General features: G+C 42.1%; 1 protein-coding gene across 1 annotated transcript in view; it reads left to right on the forward strand.

Moving 5' to 3' along the window:
- LOC138285403 (collagen alpha-1(XXVIII) chain-like) overlaps positions 1-22,318 on the forward strand; it is a 196,383-nt gene that overhangs the window by 108,557 nt on the left and 65,508 nt on the right. The window contains exons 19-25 of the mRNA XM_069225287.1: positions 1,407-1,478; positions 7,448-7,516; positions 10,108-10,179; positions 12,014-12,082; positions 16,609-16,677; positions 18,956-19,024; positions 19,364-19,432. Of these exons, the coding sequence (XP_069081388.1) occupies positions 1,407-1,478; positions 7,448-7,516; positions 10,108-10,179; positions 12,014-12,082; positions 16,609-16,677; positions 18,956-19,024; positions 19,364-19,432 (489 nt within the window). The remainder of the gene's footprint in view (positions 1-1,406; positions 1,479-7,447; positions 7,517-10,107; positions 10,180-12,013; positions 12,083-16,608; positions 16,678-18,955; positions 19,025-19,363; positions 19,433-22,318) is intronic.

A 22,318-nucleotide genomic window follows, 5' to 3' on the forward strand; every position in this document is an offset into this window, starting at 1 on the left:
TCAGAGTAAAAACAAACACAACATATACAGTCCCATGAAAATATACACAAAAGAGTCACAAAATATGGAATGAAGAGACCCTCTCTGGTACTGGAAGGCAAGGTTGTTCATCATCACTCAGAAGATCTGGTTTTAACTCTCATTCCCCATGTGGACTTCAACCAGAGGTTGTGTAGGAAATATGTAAGAATCTCAGGGTTTGACAACTAAGGGCCACATTTGAAGGTTCACCACAAAATGCTGTTAGTGAGTCTGAGCAAATCTGAGCAGATCATTCTGTCACAAGATAACTATTCTAGCCCGTATCCATTGGAAAGATACAATGTGACGTGTAAGCAACCGTAGCTTATAATGGGTAGGCACAGGACAAGAATAGTAGATATCACACTCGCATGCATGAATGCAATACCATATCAGCTCCACATCTAATTCCATTAGTACTGGGATACGTTCTTTCTGGGACACAGTAAGACATCTTCCAACAAAAGTTGAGTATTCCTGATAATCTACGAGCAAAAACAAAAAAATCAGATATTTGTTTATGCATCACTTTATTTTATATGCTTGTTTGTTTTATTTGACTGGGAAGTGAAATGTATTTACCAACCCTTTCTAAGCAAACATAAGTGTTATGCAGCAATCTTAAGTCAAAACATAAGTGCTGCTCTAGAGCCTACAGAGGTGAGGAGAGCATCATCTCCTGGGGACTTTAGATGTTTACAAATTGAGTAGACAGAGATGATAAAAGCTGCATGTGGTGGTGCTCAGTTACAAAGACAGCGTGTGATAATGAAGAAAACATTATGAAGAAACCTTTAGGAGCTGGTTAGGAGTAGGATTAGGGTTAAAGCTCTGAAGGACTCTTGTCATACTAGGGTTTATGTCTTTTATTGGTATGACCTTAAGGCTAGTGGTAGTATTTAGGGTTAGAACTGAGGTAAGGATAATTTTAATGTTAAATTTAGGGTTAAGGTTGTTATCAATAATTTGCTTCATTCTTGTATACCTATAAATTCAATGTAAAATGCATCTTCTTTAATAATGGACTCTTCGTGATCCTGTCTTCATAAATTTATTTATTTATTTGATGTTGTTCATTATCACATAGATCCAACACAAATGCTTTATTTATTATTAAGAAATATGCTTGTACTGGACAAACCAGATGCACAAACCATTTATCCCCTTTTGTAAAATATATGCAGTTGCACAGCCACAATGACATTTGCGAATTTCTGCTGTAAACATTTTGCTAACGGCATGTTTGTTCCAGATAAATTGTTTTGAACTGGCGCTGCTTTTTAAATCTACCCCATATTTTAGATCAAGACCATTGTCTTAAGTTGAAGGGAATGACAATATTGAGTTACAAAAAAACATTTCTTTGTTTTTTTGCTTTATTTTAGGGTGAACCTGGTGCAGCAGGACTTGCCGGCCTTCCTGGTCTCCCAGGAGAAGATGGCGCCCCTGGACAAAAGGTTTTTTAATAACTCTATTGAATTCCAGTAAAAAATAAGCATGAATTATCCAAACTGACTATGTGGTGTTTTCCGCCAACAACTTTAAATTCTGTGAAAAGAGTAGTGTATGAAGAGTAAATATTAAGAGATGTTCTGACCACCTTTGCATACCTTTTCTACATGGACAGTGCCTTGATTTTAAGGTTACATTTTATGAGAAGAGACAAACTCATTAAAATGTTCTTTTAGTCCTTTAAGCTTTCGTTAGCAGCGAAAGTCTGCCTTATCTTTACACTGCCCTAGGATAATAAAGGATGCTGAAAGAATGTTTCATATTACGCGAGGGCTTCTTAAAAAAAAATATGTACGAAGTATGTCATTTTGAAACTTCGATACCAACGTGATAGTTCCACCTAGTCATACCTGCACCAGTTTACCAGGTGCAGAATAATTTGCCGCGTTCAGTAGAAAATGTATGTAGTCACACTCCTTTTAGGCTGAGTTTGAACGAGGTTTTCTGCATACATTTCCAGACTTACAGACATGGAATTTAAAGTCTTGATTTTATAGCAAAAAACATTTATTATTTCTTTCTCTTTCATTCATTTCTACTCTCACCAACTCTCCCATCCAAACCCTCCTCCCCAAAATATTGAAATATTTTGATACAATAAGGCAGCGAGGACCTTCAAGGTGGGTTAAAGGCTGGCTTTTATACACCACCCCTGTTAGCATACAATGCTGCTTTAGAGCAGTGGAAAAGCACAGAGATGACTTTTGTTCCTTGCACTCCTTGATTTTCTTAAACTGGAACTGCATAGTGCAGGAGCCTTGAGAAAGCCACGGGAGCAGTGAACCGTCAGACAATTTGTGCTGGTGCCAGCTTATGCTTCAAATGGCTATTTGTAAGAAGAAAAGAGAAATGTTGAGCCTTTATGGGCACCAATTCTGTTTGAGAGTCCAGAAACCAGTGTAAAACAGCAATGAAAAGTTGCTAGAGAGTGCACTTCCATGCATTTATTCACTGAGGGCAGATGGGAGTTATAGAATTTATGCTCACCACTGCCATCGCCTTTGGCCGTTTCCACGTCTTCATGCAGTCAAATCACTCAAATTATTGTTTTCCTCATCTTCTGTATATGTTAAGATGTTGCACTCTGCCTCAGGTGGCATTCCATCACCAGCAAGTGGATGGATAAGTATGGTGCACGACTAAGAGGAAAGCTTATGAATGACACTGACACAGGTTTATTTTCAAGGCCACTGTGGAAAGTAAAGCCCTGTACTGTCAGTTAATCGGTGTCTCAGACTATTGGCGCCTGAGTCACAGATACAGATGTAATTAAAATTTCTATTAAGTAACCCCGCCATCTGTTCTTTAGCTATGCCTGTTGGAAGCTTTCAGAATACTTTCCTTCTTAAATAGGCCTCATTTACAGCTGTCTTTCGGTCACAGTGCTAAGTAGAGGGGCGTAGATTAGTAAAAACACCTTCGACTATGTTCATGGTGTGCGCTCTTAAATATTTCCCTACTATGTCCCTTGGAGTAATTGGTATTCCCACAAACACTTTCGGCTTCATTTACACTTGGTACTTCCAGTTGTAAACTAAGAGTGTAGATAAGTGTGGGAAATGTACTCAAAATGTTTGTGAAGATCAAAAAAGTTAAAGCTGAGTTTGTGTGTAACACATTTGTATGAAATTTTCCTAACTACTTCACTGGCAAACTCCTGTTAGCGCCTATAAGTGAAAGTTCAGATGAAACCGAAGCGTACATTAATTGCACTCATAATTCACGGGTTTACACCAATGTCTTAACTAAAATTAAAATAGTGTTCAATTTATGAAAGCCTACGGTGCTCCTATTTACGAATTAGTTGTAAATCGGAACCTTTTCTTTGTGAGTGAGGCCAATATTGCTGAGGAAAAGCGTGCATGTGACTGCATCTGCCCAAGTCCTGCTAACCTCTCAAAGCCGTTGGTCTTTGTGTACAGCATCCATATGTAAGAAAGAATTGATTTGGCGCTACTGCATAGATTATCTCTACTTGTAGCTTTTTAGAAAGAGAATGTCCACCAACAGGTTTTTCTTATGTGCTCTTTTAAAGTCAGACAAGATAATGCAGGTTGGCTGTTTTCAGTACACCTGGATGAAAGCAGTAACATGGACCCGATAGCCTTAACAAGGTCATTACTCCCTCATCTCCTTTCTCGTCGTCCCAGTCCTTATGAGGCGACGCCACCTCCGTCAGAGGTTCCAGCCAGGTTATGCATTTCTGATACCTACAAGGCTGTCTTCTATTTTCATTGAAAAAATAAACGTGGCTCCCCTCCTCTCCGTCTTTCTGTGTTTTTTTTCTTTCTTCGGGGGCCGAAGGTGAGCTACGCTTTATTTTTCAAATTTACGTGTTTTTTGTTGTGATTTCTTTCTATTCTATTTGGCGTTGGACCCAAAATTGTGTTAGCACCGCCCCGCCCATGTGCTGGTCTGGGCTGGAAGTTTTCTTCACATTGTTGTTCAGGACGTGGAGGAGCGCCGACTGTGTCCAACGCCGAGGTCAGCATGTATGTTTGCACGTCAGGCCTCAGAAGGCAGCACGGTGTTGGTGAGGTCACGAACTCTTACAAGAGCAGGATTTAATCGCTCAGCAACTTTTAAAACATATGAAGAATGCTGCTTTCCTGCGTTCGTCCATGTTGAGCGTAATGGAAAGCAAGAAGGCTGCCAGAAAGGAGCACAATGTGAACCCGCCTCCTGATGAAGAGGAGGAGGTATTGCACATTTCACACACATAGCTGCAGTCTCTTATCTAGGGGGCTGTTGAGTCCACTTAGGAAGAGCCTGCATCTAGGAAAAAAAGAGGTAGAGAGCATGGTGGTGATGATGATGCTGACTCTGAATCAGGAGGAAAATATTTTCATGGTTCACAATTAAAAGACCTACATAAGCATATCATAGAGGTCTGAGGATATGAGGAACAACCACAGCAAGAGGAGGGGTTTTACTGCCAATATAGTCCCGGCAAGTCTAATGATCTGCCACAGCGTGGCATAATTAAGTCAATCTTGTACAAAGAATGGAAGGATCCTGAGAATGGTTCAAACCCTAATTTTCTGAATAAGGCTGTGGCATCAGTCAAAACGCTCATACGGTGCAGCAAACTTTTCCATTTAGTTAAATACGTTTCCAGCTTATGTCTCACAAACCCTGCTTAAGGACTTTCAGTCATTGTACGATGTTATCCAAAAAAAGAGGACACCTATTCTGGAAAATATGGCATTGCTTACATGTTTCCTTTTGGATATTTTGGATATTACCTTTGACAGTAGGGCAGCTTCATCCTCAGCCGGAGCATCTGTATCTTCTCATAGACTGTTATGGATGAAATCCTGGAAGTTAGATGCCAGTCAAAGATCTTTGATTATGAATCTTTCTTTTACTGATGAGAAGCTTTTTTTGGGCCAAGTTAGCAAAAGGTGCGTAAAAAGCAGTAGAGGAGAAAAAGCTATTAAAACCTATTTAGATGTTATCAGGGAAGAAGTCATTTATAAAAGAAAATCAACTCAGACCTTTCAGAACAAGAGTCCCTTTTGATGCTGGGTGTGTTTGCCCACACAAAAACAGCCAGACTATCCATCTGGCTAAGAACATACAAACAAATGACTACTTAGAGGTTGGGGCAAGGTTGATACAGTTTTAAGATCCGTGGGAGAAGGGTATTGCAGACAAATGCATCTTACATGTCATCAAGTCCGGCTATTAAATTCCTCTTCTTGGTACCTCTCCTCGAGGTCGGGTCCTACCTACCCTATTACCAAAAGACAGTTCCAAATTGTGAACAATGAATCAAGGCATTTAAGCTCTTTTTGCACAAGGGCACAGCAATCCCGGTGCCAAAGGATCAGGAAGGAAAAGGATTTTACTCACTTCTCTTTCTAGTCCCAAAACATAATTGCAAGCTTTGACTAGTCATCAGCCTTTAAGCACTGGACAAGTTCATTGTGGTGGAACATTTCAAAATGATTTCTGTACAGTTGATTCTTCCTCTGTTGGCAAAGAAAATTCTTCTGGTCGCCATGGATTTGCAGGATGCTTACGTCCATGTCCCCATCCGTCCACACAGTTGAGTATTACTATGGTTTGCTATTGGAGATCAGCACTTTTTAGTTCCCTGAACACTCTCTTAGTCTGAAGGCCCCAAGCAATTCTTCATGCTTTCCCTCAAGTTCCCCTCCTCCCAAAGGTGCTTTAGAAGATTCAGGAGAAGAGTGATTCTTATTGTTCCACTTTGGTCACGCCAACCTTAGTTCTCTCTTCTGATGGATCTATCTGAGAGTCAGTATGTTCATCTCTCCATTCATCCTCTCCAGTTCCCTGTACTCACAGTAGTGTATCTCCAACACCTCTAACTGGCTAAATGAAATGTGAGAAGGTAGGTTTTGAGTTTCTGGGGTGCTCTAGATTAGTAGCTCTTGACATTTAAGCACCCTGCAAAACTTCAACCCTGAAATCTTATAAGAAACATTGGGATATGTTTCAAAAGTGTTTTGCTAAGGGTCTGGATCTTCTATACATCGACAGCTTCCTAATTCTGTATTTTTTGAGGGATGGATTCACGGAGGGGCTCTCACCTCCTACGTTTTCTTCTCAGTGGGTGGTTATAAAAGCTATTAACATTCATGGCATTTTCTCACAAGTTTCTACCTTAGTTTCACATCACCTGAAGAGTTTCAGATGTAAGAAGCAGCGCTGCTCTCAGCTCTGGTTCCTTCATGGGATCTCTCGATATTCCTGAAGGGTTTATAGCTTGCTCCGTTTTAACCTTTAGACACATCTTCTTTGTCTTGGATGTCTGCTAAAAGGGCTTTTTTCATGCAATTACCTCAGCAAAACAGTTAGGTGAGTTGGGGGCTCTCTTGTTTTCATTCCCTTATTTAAGTTTCTTCTCAGATAGAGTGGTCCTCAAGATCGATCCTACTTTTATTCCAAAGTTTTATTCCCCTTTTCATTTGGGTCAGGAAGTGGTGTTACCGTTTTTTCCTTCTGAGAAGGAGGGTGTTCATTCCACATTAGATGTGAGTCATACATTATCTGCCTAGTTGTCCAAGGCCCAGTATTTTTGGAAGTCAAAGTCTCTCTTTGCCTCAGATGGTACAGCCAACAAAGGTAGCAAGATCTTGACTCAAACTATTAGCAGATAGGTTTGTCAGGCTATATCTCAGGCATTCAAATCAGCTGGAGAGTTCCCCTTCTATTAGTCAGGGGAGGTCCATGCAAGAGTTGCTGCATCATGGGTGGAGGCAGGTGTGGCATCGCTCCATAAAATTTGTATGGCGGCAACATGGATGCCCCACCTTACTTTTGTCAGACAATACTGATTGGATTTATTGAATTCTGCAGGTTCATTTGGCGCTACTGTGTTGGAAACAGCAATGATGTAATTGTTGTCTTATTCCAAATTTTGAGCATCTTATGTGTGGGTGCACTTTCTTTACCTGGCCAATCTCCTCACAAGTAAGGACTGGGATGACAAGGACGTAGATGAGGGGTAATAATTGTATTATTTACCCGTAATCTTCATTACCCTCATTTGGAGTCGTTCTCGTCTCAATCCACATACCTCCCTCCCGCCCATTCCCCACCTCCACTATATCTCACAATTGGTAAATTACAGGGAGGCGGACAACGGGGAGGAGCAGAATCCAGAGTAACCCCAACAAGTGTTACTGCATGTCCATGAGGAATCTCTGAAAATGGGAACAATATTATCGGCAGTGATTGCATTTATAGTAAGGGAAGAGTAAATCAGGAACTCAAAATGGAAGCCAGATGTTCTGAAAACGGTGATGTACCAAAAGAAAACATATTGAGATGCATGCAAAAGGTTGGCTATTTAGGACCGCATTTGACATGAACAATGCTTCTTTTCCTAAATGACATAATGTGTTCCAAGAAATGTAGTTATTTTTCTTTCTTCTGTTCTTAGGGGGAGCCGGGGCTTCCGGGTTTCCGAGGCCCTGAAGGTTCACCAGGAATTGGAATACAAGGCGAAAAGGTAAGTTATTTTAATAATAATAATAATAATAACTATAGCAATAAAATAATAAGAAGTAGTGTGATTATTATTAATATAGGGGAAACAGCCTTAAAAACACGGGCTGAGCCACGCATGGCGTTTCGACGAAAGCTAAACCGCGCTTACCTGAACCATGCATTGATATGGTGTCCGCCTTAACCATGCATGTGCGTGGTGAAGGCAGACATCAAGGTCTATCTGTCAGGAGCAGGAAGATGAACAATGGGAGAGGTAAGTGGGGCTGGGTTTGGGGGGGTTAGGTTTTAGGGGTGAGGATCGGTTTTAGGGCTCCAGGCGGGGAGGGGGTCAGGTTATTTTTTGTGACGGGACGGGTTACTTTTTGGGCAGGTAGCAGGTTTTTAAGGGGCTGGGTTTGGGGGGATAGTTTTTAGCAGTGGGGCGGTTTTAGGGCTAAGGGTGGGGGGTTGGGTTAGTGTTTTTGACAGGGGGGTCGGATTCGTTTTTTGGGCAGGAAGCAGGTTTTTAGGGGCTGGGGCCGGGTCTGGGGGTGGTAATTTTTAGGAGGGGGGGTTTAGGGCTAAGGGTGGGGGGCAGGTCGGGTTAGTTTTTTTGATGGGTGGGAGGGAGGTTGGATTAGTTTTGTGGGCAGGGAGCAGGTTTTTAGGGGCTGGGGCCGGGTGGGGGGGTAGTTTTTAGGGCTCGGGGGAGGTCGGGTTACTTTCCTGGGTAGGGAGTAGGGTTTTAGGGCTCAGGGCAGGGGGTTTGGGGTAGTTGTAAGGGCTGGGGCAGGGTTTTAGAGCTCAGGGCAGAGCCATACCCCCACCCTTTTAAAAAAAAACAAATTCTTCCCTGGTGTCTGGTGGGCTTTCTGCCCTCCTGGGGGGGCAGATGAGCCTTACAAAAATAGGCCGATCTGCCCCCGAGGGGGCAGAAATGACCTAAAATAAATTTGCCCCCCAGGGGAGGGACCCTTGCCTAAGGGGTCACTCCCCTTGCGTGAAATTGGTGCCAAAAAAAAAATCATGGTGTCTAGAAGTTTCTGCCTCCCTTGAGGGTAGATTGGCTTAAGAAAAATAGGCCTATCTGCCCCCAAGGGGGGGGGGGGAAAGGCCTAATAAACAAATTTCCCCCTGGGGAGCGACCCTTGCCAAAGGGGTTGCTCCCCTTATGCCAATTTCATAAAAAAAAAAATCCCTGGTGTCTAGTGGCTTAATTAATATAGGCCCCAGGGAGGGTAGAAGAGGCCTAAAAATGAAATTGCCCCCTAGGGAGCGACCCTTGCATAAGGGGTCGCTCCCCTTGTAAACATAATTTAAAAAAAAAATCCCTATTGCCTAATGGCCTCTGTCCCCCCCCGGGGGCAGAGTGTCCTAATTACAATAGGCCGATCTGCCCCAAGAGGGGCCAGAAATGGCCTTAAAATAATTTGTCGCCCTGGGGAGCGACTCTTGCCCAAGGGGTCGCTCCCCTTATGTCAATAACACACAAACATAAACAAAAAATTCCTGGTGTCTAATGGGCATTTCTGCAGCTCGATTGCTTCACGATTGGGCTGCGGAAATGCTCTGAGAGACATTAAAGGAAAGGAAAGGCCTTTCCTTTGATGCCTCTCTCTCCCCCAGCATGTGATCGGAAGAGAAATGCTTTTGCATTTCTCTTCTTATCCACACTGGAAGCTGAGCTTCCAGTGCAGTGTGCGCAGCCTCTGATGATGTCAGCGCACGATTGCACGCTGAAGTCATCAGACATCACTGGGGGGTCAGGGGTGGAAGGGAAAGCTATTCCCCTTCCATCCTTGCCCATGGGAGGGGGGGGTGCTTGGCCTAGCGCCCCCGAGGGCCCATAGCAGGATGCAACCGTTAAGTCCTGGGCACCCAAGGGCTTAAAGCTGCAATGGTTCAAGGGACCTACAATCTCTGTCTCTTCCTGTGTGTCCACCTGCATCCTCTATCCCTCCCCAGACACACCCTGCAACACATTATCTCACTCCTGTGAAACTCTGTGCAGTTTCTCCCACCCTCCAGTTGGGGCGTCCCTGTATGCTCCCTCTCACTTGGGGAAACACCTGCACCCACTCTTTGCACTCTAAGCAGTTCCCCTCATACATTTACAGCAGTGAAGACCACCTACACCCCCACGGAGAAGGTGATTAACCCACTGAGTTAGCTTTTATAATTACGATATGACTGCCTTTATGTTTCGATGCGTTGAGTAGTTTGATTTTTAAATTACATTTCAACATATTCGAATTAAATGAGTATTAATTAGAATCTAAGATGGGACCATATAAAAGTACCTGCATGCTAAAATCCTGCTACTGTTCGTTTGGAATAAATAAAACAACTGTGTTGCACTGTCTGCAGCACTGACTGTATAAACGTGGATGAGAGCCTCAACGCTTAGGCATGAAATTGTGGAGAATGATAGGGTTGAGATGACAATTGAGTGTAGCTGGGTAAAAACCTTTTTTCAAAGAGCTAACACAATTTTTATGAACAATGTTTGTTTTCATTATGTCTGTCTCTTGCCTATATGGAATACATTCTTCACTTGGGGGAGTTAAATGTCACCCAGGAGGCTGCCTAACACTTCTCTTTCTGCTCTTGCAGGGAGACCAGGGCCAAAGAGGTATCCGTGGATTACCAGGGCCTCTAGGATCATCTGGTCCTGCTGGACCAAAGGTAACTTTTACTTCATTTTGTATGTGTGCTTCTGGTTCCACAAGGTGCTGTAAATTAAATATAATGAGAATTTCCCTACCCTTGAAAGATAGATAATGTACTGTATAATGTTAAACGAAGGGAGGTTTGTGAAATTATTTATAAAATATTCTCCTATACAACCATGAATTAAGTACAGTAGCCTGAAATACATTTCATTATCATCCTGAAGGACTCAATGGAAGTGCTTGGTGTTGTGGGTTTCTTTACACAATACAGTCACATCACCGCCATTGGTTCATATGGAAAGACCATTAAGACATTTGTCTGCTGTGCCAGTTTACTGTTATCAAACATCTATGCACTACCAATTTTCACTATTCTACATAGACACTTTGTTTACTCTCAGATGGGTTGGTGTCTCATTGACCTGAATAGCAACTAACTGTTTGTTTAGGGACTTTAGCCCCGCATACAGTGGGTTTTGGGGGATTTAGCCACGTCCACAGTCAGATATTATGGCTTGAATGCTAGTCAGAGTAGCTGGGAGGGTGATAATTAAGAAAGAATCAGGGTCAGGGCATATAGGAGGAGGTTTGTTGATGTAGGTAATAGATTATGCCAGGTTCTGCCTCCTGTTTGGTCGCCATCTCATGCACAATCTTGACTCTATGTGTGGCTGTGTTGCTGAAGTGTCTGATTAGTACAAAAGGATCGACTAACCTGGAATTTTGGTGGACTTAACAATGGCTAAGTTGTGGCGAGCAGGCCCACTCCCTCACAAAAATATCATAGATATCACACTGGCAAATAAATTAAACAAAGCAGTGAACACGCTTGACCTAGTCCCAAAATGACAGTTTACAAAAAAACTTTGAGGCCAATCCACAAAAGCATTTACACACACAGGAAGTAGCACTACAGGAGTACTCTTTTATGCTCTCTCACATGCCTTTGTGAATTGGGCCCGAAATGTCCAAGTCCATATTAGTAAAAGCACAGAGGCCACAGTACAACTTGTACTAATTATTTATGAATATTCTCATTTTAGTCCCATCCTATTCCCATTGTACATTTTTGTTGCCAATTCAGAAAGGCATGCAAGAGTTTGTAAAAGAGTGCGTATGTAGTACTACTTCAAAAAGTCATAAATCCATTCATGAATAGGCCCTGCAATGTTTACCTGCCAATTCCTCTCTGATCCATGCCGAGGCAGGCTTCCTTCATGAACATCCCTCGTCATGTTATTGAGAGACAGATGTTGGACAGTCAAGTTGGGACATAGGACAAAAGTTACTTTCAACTCATGGCCCTAAAACCAGTGCAGCTCTAGGTGCTTGCATGCTTTAATGAAGCAAAGAAGTAATTCTTGCAGATTCAGTATGTGAAAGCTGGTCTCACATCCTGAATTCACCTTCCCCTTGCAATATCAGTTTGGTATTAAAACCTTTTTTAAGGGTGATTTCAGCTTCCAACCCAGCCCCTAGGGGATGACCGGTCCTTTAGTCTGTCTCTATGAGGGTATTTATTACTTGCAGCCTTAGCTTGGCTAAGTTTGTCACTACTCAAATATGTACATAAAATGGAATGACACAGACAGTTAAAGGCTTTTATACACATACTCGAATGAGTATGCACACCTTATTCATTGTACATGATTTGATTTAAAGGTATAGCTTAAGGAACATTTGTCGAAATGCCAAGGCGTGATTGGATTACTTTGAAGCCAACTTGCTAGGACCAGTTTTTTTAAACATGGAATGGTGCAGTGCTATGTTGCTCTTACAGATGGAGAAATACTGTTAGATTCTGTATATATTCTTAGTTTGAAGACATTATCTTTTCCTGTTCTTAGGGTGAATCTGGTATCTCTGGACGCCTCGGAATGCCGGGTCCACCTGGCCGTTCCATTGTTGGGCCAAAGGTAAGTCATTAGTGCATACACTTGCAAGAAATTTGAAAAAATTGACTTTCCTTGTTTGTGAACAGTCCTTAAAAATATTGCTTTCACTGGGTGAAACACAGAGAAATTTGGAATTATAATGCAACTAAGCATATTAAGCTGAATTCTGCATATTAAACATAGAAAGTGATTTCTGTGGTATATGATCATTTCCATTCTTCTACTGCCAAATTGTGCTTCTGGGGCCATATTACAGAAGTGCCCAATGGGGCACAATGGGCATTTGCACCCGCTTCGTGCACCATCTGGACACTTTGGTATTACAGAAGGAGCCACATAGGCTTGTCCGACCCCATCTTTAATAAAGATAGTGCTGGTGCTCATGAAGTGCCAGGGAACCTCTTTGTCTCTGTACCTTCACCCTATTATGGATGCGGGGGCAGAGGCAAACATGCCTTTAGGTGGCACACTGAAAGTGCACCACAAAATGGCTGCCTTATAGTGCGCCTTCTACAGGCAGCACTCTGGAGGGATGAAAGGGGGTTTTTCCATGGACCACGAGACATTCCTCTGAAGGTAGGTGCTGTCACTCATTGCACTCACCTGCAAGGGGATCTCTAATCTCTCTTAAAAGCGTGGGCGGGTTGCTGCCTGCACAGAGAAACGCAGAGCAGCTTTCAAACAGCTGCTCCATATTTCTCTTGAATGCGCTGCCCTCAGGGCAGCAAGAGTTTGCAGCTGTCCTGAAGGCAGCGCTTTCAATATAATAGGGCACACTTTTACTTTTTGCATCTGGTGCACCTACTTAAAGGTGCACTGTGGCATAAACAGAAAAACTGTACCTTATCTGTAATAGGGCCCCTGTTGGTGTACATTCAGACAGGGGACTCTGCAGTATCCTCATCCAACCCAAATTATGTAGTGGAAGATTTTGAGTATGGAAAAAATAATAGTATCTGGACACCATTTACTGAATGGAAGAGGTCACAAGTATTGAGCTGATGCCGGAATGTCTAACACACACAGGCACAGAGATATACATAGTTTTGTGCATCCCCATGCTGCAACAGGAATCAGCAGACTTGATGGCCACGCACTCTTGTCTCACAGTTATGGATAGAAGCCGTAGCATTGTTTACAGGTCATGAGGGGTTGAAACGGAAATGTATATGCTTCCCATGGAACACCTCTGCACCACATCTATATGCTGCTGATTCAATTGGTTATATATCATTGTTTAATGGCAAAGTTCTTGAGGGTCCCAACCATGAGTGTCCCAGTTCCAACCATGAGTAGTTCATTCAGTGCAAGATTTGTTCTTGCATGTTGTGTGATATTACTTCTTGTAAAGCTGTTGCAAGTTTAAGGAAAGGATGGTAGAGAAAGTCTGCCAGTACAGATGTATTTCTTTCCAATTATAAAATGAGCATCAGAGACAAGTACATTAATAACAGAACATGTTTGATATAACAATCTATTTGAATGCATGTACTTAAAGGCTTGTTTGTGAATTAATATTTCATGTCACTGCATGTATTTAACATTTGCTCAGTTTTTACTGTTTCATGATCAGGCAGCAGCACTGCATGTGGCATCAAAAGGAACAGAAAAATATTTCTTAACACTGGTCATGTCCATCAGTCAACAAGCGTGAACTAATATGCATAAGCCAGAGTCTGCTGTGATATAGCTAATTATTGTGATGTACGTGTGAAAGCAAGGGACTGTAGTAAGGGTCAGTCTGTCAGGATGGGAATGTCCTCTGCTTGCTGTACAACTGTGTTCTCCTGAGCAGAGCGCCCATCTTTGAGTATCTGGTATCCTGGTTCTTGATTTTGGCCCTAGCCTCACGCTTGTCACTTGACATGAGTGAGGTCCTGTTCCTGTCCTGGATCTGGACTGGCATACAATGTGTGCCCTCATTTGTTTGACAGTGGACTAACGACCCTTTCATGGGTCTAGCCTGAAAAGCGGTGGTGGCGGCATACTGTGTTTTGTGAAGGAATAGTTGTGACCAGACTTTTTTTTATCTGTGTCACAATAGTTGAGGCATTCTGACCCATTGGTGTAACGCTCCACTACTACGTGATAAATCAGGTCCTAGCGCTAACATCTCATTGCATGCTTGCATGTATGTATATGTGGGACCTGAGTGATGCATACATTTTATTTAAGAGTGAATCAGAGTATTCAAAGCCTGTGGGTTCCATTTTGGAAGCCCTTCGACTATTCATGTGCAAAATATGGAGGTGAGGTGTTTTTTCCAGACAGTGGAAGTGTATTCTCACATCCCTGAAGCTGGAGGAAGGAGATCTAGACACTGATGTGTGGAAAGAAGAGACAAGGCTATCTTTAGAAATTCAGTTAGGTCCTTTTGCTGCTAGAGCTGCAGATTGGTCTCCCTGAACACTGCCAATTGATAGACAGTGAGGATGAAGGGTGAAACACAAGCCTCTGTTGTTCAGAGTGTGAAGAGCCCTTCAAAGGAGGTCAGTGTTTGTCACTTTCATGATACCTATTCACAGTGGTCATTGATAGGTGCAGAAAGCTAACATCTTTTTGTGCCTCTGTTGTTGGTGCTCCAAACTGGACATGACCCAGTTGTGTGGACCATCATTCTACAGAAAGACTGTGTCTGGCAGAGAGCCTAGAAAGATCACATGAAAGAAGAACCAGCTCAAACCAGCCTGCGAGTGTAGAGATAATCTACATCTCCTGTCTGCATTATGTGTCCAAAAGTGGGAGCTGCAGACTAATTTGTTATCCCAGTTCCAAGTTGTGTTTGACCAAGAAAGGGAGGGTTCAGCAAAGTGCCCTGAGGACTGCTGTGTGACCAGAGCTGGTGTCAGACAGCTAGCTTCCCAGAGGTGAGGGAACACCACCTGGTGTCTCACCTGGAGAGAAGAGCTGTACCCTCTTTCCAAACCGTCTGGAAGCTGATCTGCCTGAGAAGAAGAGGAAAGGAGAGTGTCAACTCTGCTGGAGGTGCTGACTACTAGAGTGAGCAAAAGCATCTGACTCCAGAGGTAAGGGTCTCTCCGACCAGAAAACCCCAGAGAGAGCGACTGACGTGCTTGTAGATCAGAGAGTAGTCTCTTGCCAGAAGAGGCTGCACAGTGGGACTGACAAAGTGAGAACGAGCAGACCACACCATGCCTGACCAGACTGCACCTGAACATTTGTGCTCAAAGAAGACTGTTGCTGCAAGTCAGGAAACATAGCCAAAGAAAACAGCCTTGCCCTAATGACTGACTGGACCTGTGTGGACCTAGCTGCTGTACTGTTGCTGTGAGTGGTGTTGGAACTGCACCTCATTGAGAAGTGCCTTTGGCTGCCCTGTGACCTCTAGTTCCTGACTCATCCTACACTCTAAAGAGGGCCTACAAACAACCTGAGACAGACAACAACAACAAGAGAATCTGTCCTCCGGCCAGGCTCTAGATTGCAGTCTCTGCAGCGGCTGCATCCACAGATGGGTACAGTGTGCCAATGCACTTGCAGCTGGCACGTCTTGCCCGCATAGGAGGAAAAGGGACCAAATGTATACTGGCCAGAGCCAAGGACTCATATTGGTGAGATTTACATACTGAGACTAAGACTATAAAACAGAGTGCACAAACTCTGAATGAGAAGGGTAGTACTGCACCTTTGCCTGAAGTGTGCCGTACTGTATCTTACACTGAACTAGGAAAATGTGGGGCAAAGGGGATCTTGAACCTAGGTATAGTGGCTTGTGAATATTCTTACCTGCATATTGTAGTGGTAGTATTTCATTTTTTGGTAGATTAAAATTTTTTCTTTTGATAAAAGAAAAGCACTAGGATGGACAATCACTTATTGAGCTAGTGGATGATTGTTAAATTCTGAGCTTGACGCACCCCCGATTACTTCTCTGAGAAACCTAGGAATGCTCATCATTGCTGCCAACTAGAGTCAAGTGCTCAAGGGGTTGTGCTTGCTTCTGCTTGCGGAGCCATAGTAGGATGGACTTTGGGATATCAGAGGCAAACTACCCTAGCCACCAAGGCTGAGGCCTAGTAGTCTCTGTTTGTACCATAGGACCCGAGCGGTGTCTGAAATAGCCCAAAACAGTGGCTTAGCAAAGCTGATACGGGTCCACATGCAGGCAAGGACAAGGGTGCTCTAAATCACTGTTTGTTAATTAACAAAAGGCAGCCATAATGGTGTCCAGGGGGTCCATCATACCCATGGGTCCCTCTGCCTGCTGCACTAAAAGTACAAACCCCCAGGCTTACAATGGTTACTTGTGAGATTTGAAAAACTCTGATTAAACAGGTTGTGTCCCAGAACAACACAACTATGGTACTGACTATGGAGTTGTTATGACAGTTAACTGCAAAACTTGGCACTCATTACCTGTACATGTCCAGAAATAGTCCACACTTGAGGCTGAAGACTATAGTAAGCACACATTGTCTTAACTAATATTACAAAGCATTACTGAAGTCTGGTGACACTTTTAAAATGCTAGAAATATCCAATAGAGGCTTTTGACATATGCCAATACGTCTACTTCCAAATTACAGGGTGACATTGGCCCACCAGGTCCTTCCGGCCCGATTGGAGAACAAGGAGTTGGAATTCCTGGTCCTAAGGTAAGCTGTAGTTTAAATATTATAATTTATCTAAGCCGCAGGGATTTATGAAGGGTGCAGTGAACACTAATTCAAGCTTGAAAATAATGAATAATTAGGGTACAATGAGCTCCTCATACCACTAGGCCATAATGCCTCCGCACATAATGTACTTATAAGGGATACACCCTAGCTAAGCTCATATTGAACATTCTCCTTACTAACCACTTTCGGTAGTAAAGCTCCTGGTGCCTTTTGGTCTCAGTGGTACTTCCTGAGCAGCAAGGTGTGTTTTTAGCATTAAGGTTGGCAGCCAAAATGTCAACCATGGATTTTCTCCTCTATTGTAGAAGAGTAGGATCAACAGCTGGCAGTACGTGAACACAAAACTTTCTGGAAAGTAATTTCAGGGGAGGACTTTTAATGTAGCCTTGGCCACCAGAGCTGGCTGGAGTTAGTATGTGTTTCAGTAGAGATGACTGAAGTAGTGTTAATTTGTGCACAAATGCCACCTATACCCTAAAGCTGGTTATGAGCAATTTGCACCCAAACTATGGTGGCAGGTCTTAAGATCAATATTAGACGAATTTATCTAAATCTTTGTCGCCACTTTGTGAATCCTACCCACCAAGACTGTGTTTGGAATTAAGTTAGTATGTTGTATCATTATGACATCTGAAAATGACTCCTATCAGGCTCAACTGACAATAGATTTTATTGCAAGGTTTGATATAGGTGAGAATAAGCAGTCTAAATGTAGAGTACAAAGTATATGTATTTAAATATTTTTTTTCTGCACGATGGTGCCAGATGTTAAAAGGGTAAAAATATTACCTAGGGTAATTTTAACACAACCCTGCCCAGAGACTTTCCTTCTCTAGTGCCACAAGGTTTTCTGCTGTGGATTTAACTAAGGAAAAGCCAAAATATGGACTTTTTATTTTTTTTAAAGTTTTAAAACACTGCCCATACACTTTACCGGTGTTACCATCTTTGTATACCGTTTCAGTGCTGCTTTGGGCTCTTCTGGAAGTCTAAGTACCTGTCACTCATGGAAGATATGGAGGCCAGGACAAAAAACTGCCCATGCCCTTAATATTGGCCCAGCATTCTCAAAACACCATTCACAGAAAATCCATCGAACAATTTTGGTGCTATTTTCTGCGACAAAATCTAGATCCATGTTTATGTTTGCTAAGTGCGGGTGGCTTCTACTATCTAGACAAATCTCTGCTGTCACATTTTGACGGTGTATCCTGTCTTACAAATTCAAAATAAGACCCATACTTTCTTTCCTTAAGGAAAAATACAATGCATAGACTGTTTGAGCAGTGACTAAGATCAGTATGTTGGAGATGTACTCTAACTATACATGGTCACTGACAAATACATCAGCCATATTGGAGTGGTGGTATCTGTATGATGTGCATCCAGAATAGAAAGAGGTGAGTTTTATGAGAGGTACAAAAATATCTTTAGTAATGCAGCAGTCTGATTGTCAGTACTTTTTCACTGTCTTACATACACCTTGGAATGGAAAAAGACTCCCAGGATATTCTCAAAATAGTGCTCTGATTAGCTAGGAGCAAAAAAAGGGTTTTTAATCTTTGTAAAGGTCGGGTAATCCCTTTAAAGTGAGAGATTAAGAAGCAGACAATGTATTGGTTAGATTATTACATTTCAAAATACGCTTAATTGTTATGATTTTATTGCCTCAGCATGTGTGCCTTCTTCCACTTCTCTCCTCCAAAGTGTAGCACTTTACATCTAAGCTGAAACAACCACTTAGTAGCATTACACCTCTTAGCACCAACACATGTGGGCCCAGTGTCTTATTAGACTAGTGCATTCTCTCAAGGAATCTCGGTTTGACTTCATCGTCGCAGGTTTAAATCTGGGCATGTCCACTCAGCATTTTATCTTTCCAAAGTTTACAATAATGAGTACCACTCAGATGTGTAGCAACAAATGTCACAAAGGATTTACAAGTACTGTACAAGTCTAGCAGTGGCCAGGCATTTGTGACAGAAGGGCAGAATCCTACAATGAACTAGCGGCACACCAGGCCCACTCTGTTCAGACTCATCACAATACTAATAGTTTCTGAACCACAAATATGAGGGTTCACCAGTTACATAAGATATGTTACCTGCACTTTCAATGATTAACAAGTTTTAGATAACTGGGGCTCTTATTTCCCTCTTACACCATTTTCTGTAGCCACAAGTGCCTTCCTGTTTGTTCATTGATTATTAAGATATTATGAAACATGCAAGAGTTATTTCTCTTCTATTGGTAGGGTGACCGCGGGAATCCGGGACCTCCAGGAACATTTGGTCCCAAAGGAGATGGTTATCCTGGCCTTCCGGTGAGCACACTTCCTTTTTAACTATTTATATGGAGCCTTCTTTTTTAAAGTTGATTCCCACAATTTGTCTTTGGTGAATACCTTTCATTGACATGCCACATGAAAGCTGTCCATGAAAATGGTAACATATATGTGATTGCTCTTTTGTCACAATTTAAATGGTATTTAATAGATACAGGGACTTTTGTCATGGCCAAAATGCATTTAAAATCTTTATTTTTCAAGCTGTTTTGGTAATATGGAATGATGTGCATTTTGCTAATCACAACAGTAGGGTGTATTTGAGTTTGCCAAATTCTACAAGCCGTGAACAATTGTTGTTTCTGTCTCTATTAACAGGGTATGCCAGGTATGGCAGGACCACCTGGAGAGCCAGGCCCAGAAGGGATTGGATTACCGGGCCCTAAGGTGAGACGTTGACAACACCTATCTAACCCATTACAAAGATTTATGTGTCTTATTAATATTTAGGTCCCCTTGTCGATTTCATGCAGTTTATTTGACGACGGGGAAAACATTTGCATCCAATTAGATGTTTACCACCAACTCTGATCTGGGGCTTACTGTCTTTTATTTCAATGAGTGTCAGTGGTTTCTAACATTAGCGTTTGTGGATGACAGTTGGGTGGTGGTAAACTTTCGATAGCCGACGCTTCCATAAAGTGAAGTAGAATCGTTTCCTTATGTTAGAGCCATGTTAACACAAAGGCCCTAGAAATGGTCGTTATTGAGAGTAGAGTAAGAGGAGCGTTCCAAACCTCCTGTTGTAAATGGATGACATGTTGTTTAAACATGCAACAAAACAATAGCAAATTTAAGAATACTGATATGCATCTAATATTCTCTTCAGGTTGACGATACATTTAAAAATACTAATTCGCATTGAATGGTTTCCTCAGATTGATAATACGTGCAGTGGGGTATTTTAGCCACGACTGGCGTTGAAGCAATAATTTAATGCAACCATGTAAAGTAAGACAATATGAGTGATTTACAATTGAGAGGTAAAATTAAATTTGCACTACATAGACTTCCACAGGTGGTCCTTTCATTGAAAAATCACAATCCTGAAAGCATCTCACTGTGTCAGAGGGGACACAAACAGAGTGGGTAGTCCACTCTTTTTCTAATTGCAAGAACATTGGCCTACTTATTAATACTAGCAAATAGAATATTTGGACTGTAACACAGAACACTTTGTGCACCGAAGTGTCGCTTGGATGGTAGAATGATTGCTTTTAACCAGTCTTTGAAAATCCCGATTCAATGAAGCAGGTTTTTACTGACAGCAAATTGTGGTATGGCAGAGTTTCCATGGTAAGAAAGGTAGGGTTTGGTGAGAACAGATTGGTCTTCCTTGTGAGGGGCAGAGATGTGGCCATTCAGAAGGCAATGAACAATCAAAACTTTGTGAGCACTCACAAACATTTTGCTTAAATATTGCCCCCCTAACGGTGCACCTAAATTTAGAAAATACACTGGGGAGGGTGTTTTCAGAATGGAATATAACAGTCTTATTACACATGGGTGCAAAGAAGAGGTTTTTTCAGGTCAACATTTTGAAACAAATTGCATTTGTTGATGCATACGTCAGCTTCCTTTTTCCCAAATTGTCTATACAGTAGACTTTAGAAGTAAAAATGAAATTCCATAATTTGTGTAAATACCATGTGTGCTGCTGGGGAATTTTATGAATCTCCTACAAATTAGACATCTTTATACGCTGTAGGAGAAAATATACAATTCCTAGATTTCATAATAATCTTAAATGGTTAGTGAATCGGCTCCCGTGCAGTGGTTCCAGGCATGCTAGTCTTTATTGCAACTGAAGTACATAAAGTGGTGTGTGTTTCTCTGCATTCAGGTAGACATACCACTTATCCAAAGATGACAGTAGCATAATCCAACAAGGACCGGGATAAATATGTAAAGAATACCAACTGCAGAACAAACATGCCATGTTATCAGCAGAACTCAAAACTAGGGATGTGTTATAACGGAAATTGATGAACAAAACATCAAGGTTCTCATGCCACCTTACTACCTTATCCTTCAAAAAATGGACTCCTAAACTGAAGCATTGCAAAATAGGCCTATTTAAATAGCCCCTACCCTTAAACATACTTAAACATGGCAGGCTAGTCCACAGGACCTTTGTCTCATTTATCCAGGTAGCACAGACATATGTGCTGCACATATCACTGAGGCAGCTGTGCTCTTTGTGTTATCCAAATTGGTTTGACATTTTCAAGTTACTGATAAAGCCATTCCACCCTTCTCTGAACTTCGGAACCTCTGAACGTCCATTCCAGGGTCCATCCCATTGTCTTATCACACTTGCTGGACGAAATGCACTACTTATTGGCATCCAACAAAAATCAAAGCTTTTCTTTATGAAGAGGCTCAACTAATCACCAAACAAGAGGCCGGATTAGGTCCCAGATATCCCGTCCACCGTATTACAATCTCCATAGGATACAATGGGATCAATCAGGCCCAAAGTACTTTGAATAAGGTCTCCTCTACCTTGAAAGATATACATTGGTTCCCTTTCTCTGCTAGAACCAACTTCAAAGTATATTGTGCGAAGCCCTCTACTCAGTAAACTAAGTCATTTTAGTGTCACCTGCCTGCTTGTGTAGCTTTTAAAACTACATTTAAACTGATTCAGTTAGTATAAAGAACCTCGCTTCAGAGCTGCCCTACCTCTTTTAAAATCAAATTTTGAATGACAAGAGGGTGAGGAAGCATCTTGAGAGGTTTCCTCCAATCTCTTTGGCCAACAGTTGTATAATCACTTGTTAATTGTGCTGTAGTAGCTATTAATCTCTGCAGTAAATTATGTGAAAGACCACTTATACCTACAAACTGCTCTTTCAGAAATAGCTCAACCTACTGTTTAGCAGCAGGGCTTTGTCACAAATGGCAGGGGAAAAGGATATAAGCCCAGAAAAAGAAAACAAAATCAGTTCCATCAGATTTAACAGCAACAACAATGAAGAACCTTATTTGACACCCATAGAAGTTGCCCCAGGCATCAATGCCCAGACAAAGATGCAGACATTCTTGTCTCAGAGAGCAAAGAAACATTCAAGAAAAATGAGATGGAAGAGTCTGATAAGTCCTATATTGGCCATTAGTACTGCTTGTGAGTGCATCAGAGTTGAAGAACCTTTAGCCTTGCTAGAAGAGTTCCAGATGTTCTTCCAGAGACTGTAGAAAACAGTGATGATGATTCTGCCATTGCAGAGGAACCTGTGGAACAAGACGAAGGGCCTGATATAGAAGGTGGAA

This window comes from Pleurodeles waltl, chromosome 3_1, assembly GCF_031143425.1.
Source record: "Pleurodeles waltl isolate 20211129_DDA chromosome 3_1, aPleWal1.hap1.20221129, whole genome shotgun sequence".
Classification (NCBI taxonomy): Eukaryota; Metazoa; Chordata; class Amphibia; order Caudata; family Salamandridae; genus Pleurodeles; species Pleurodeles waltl.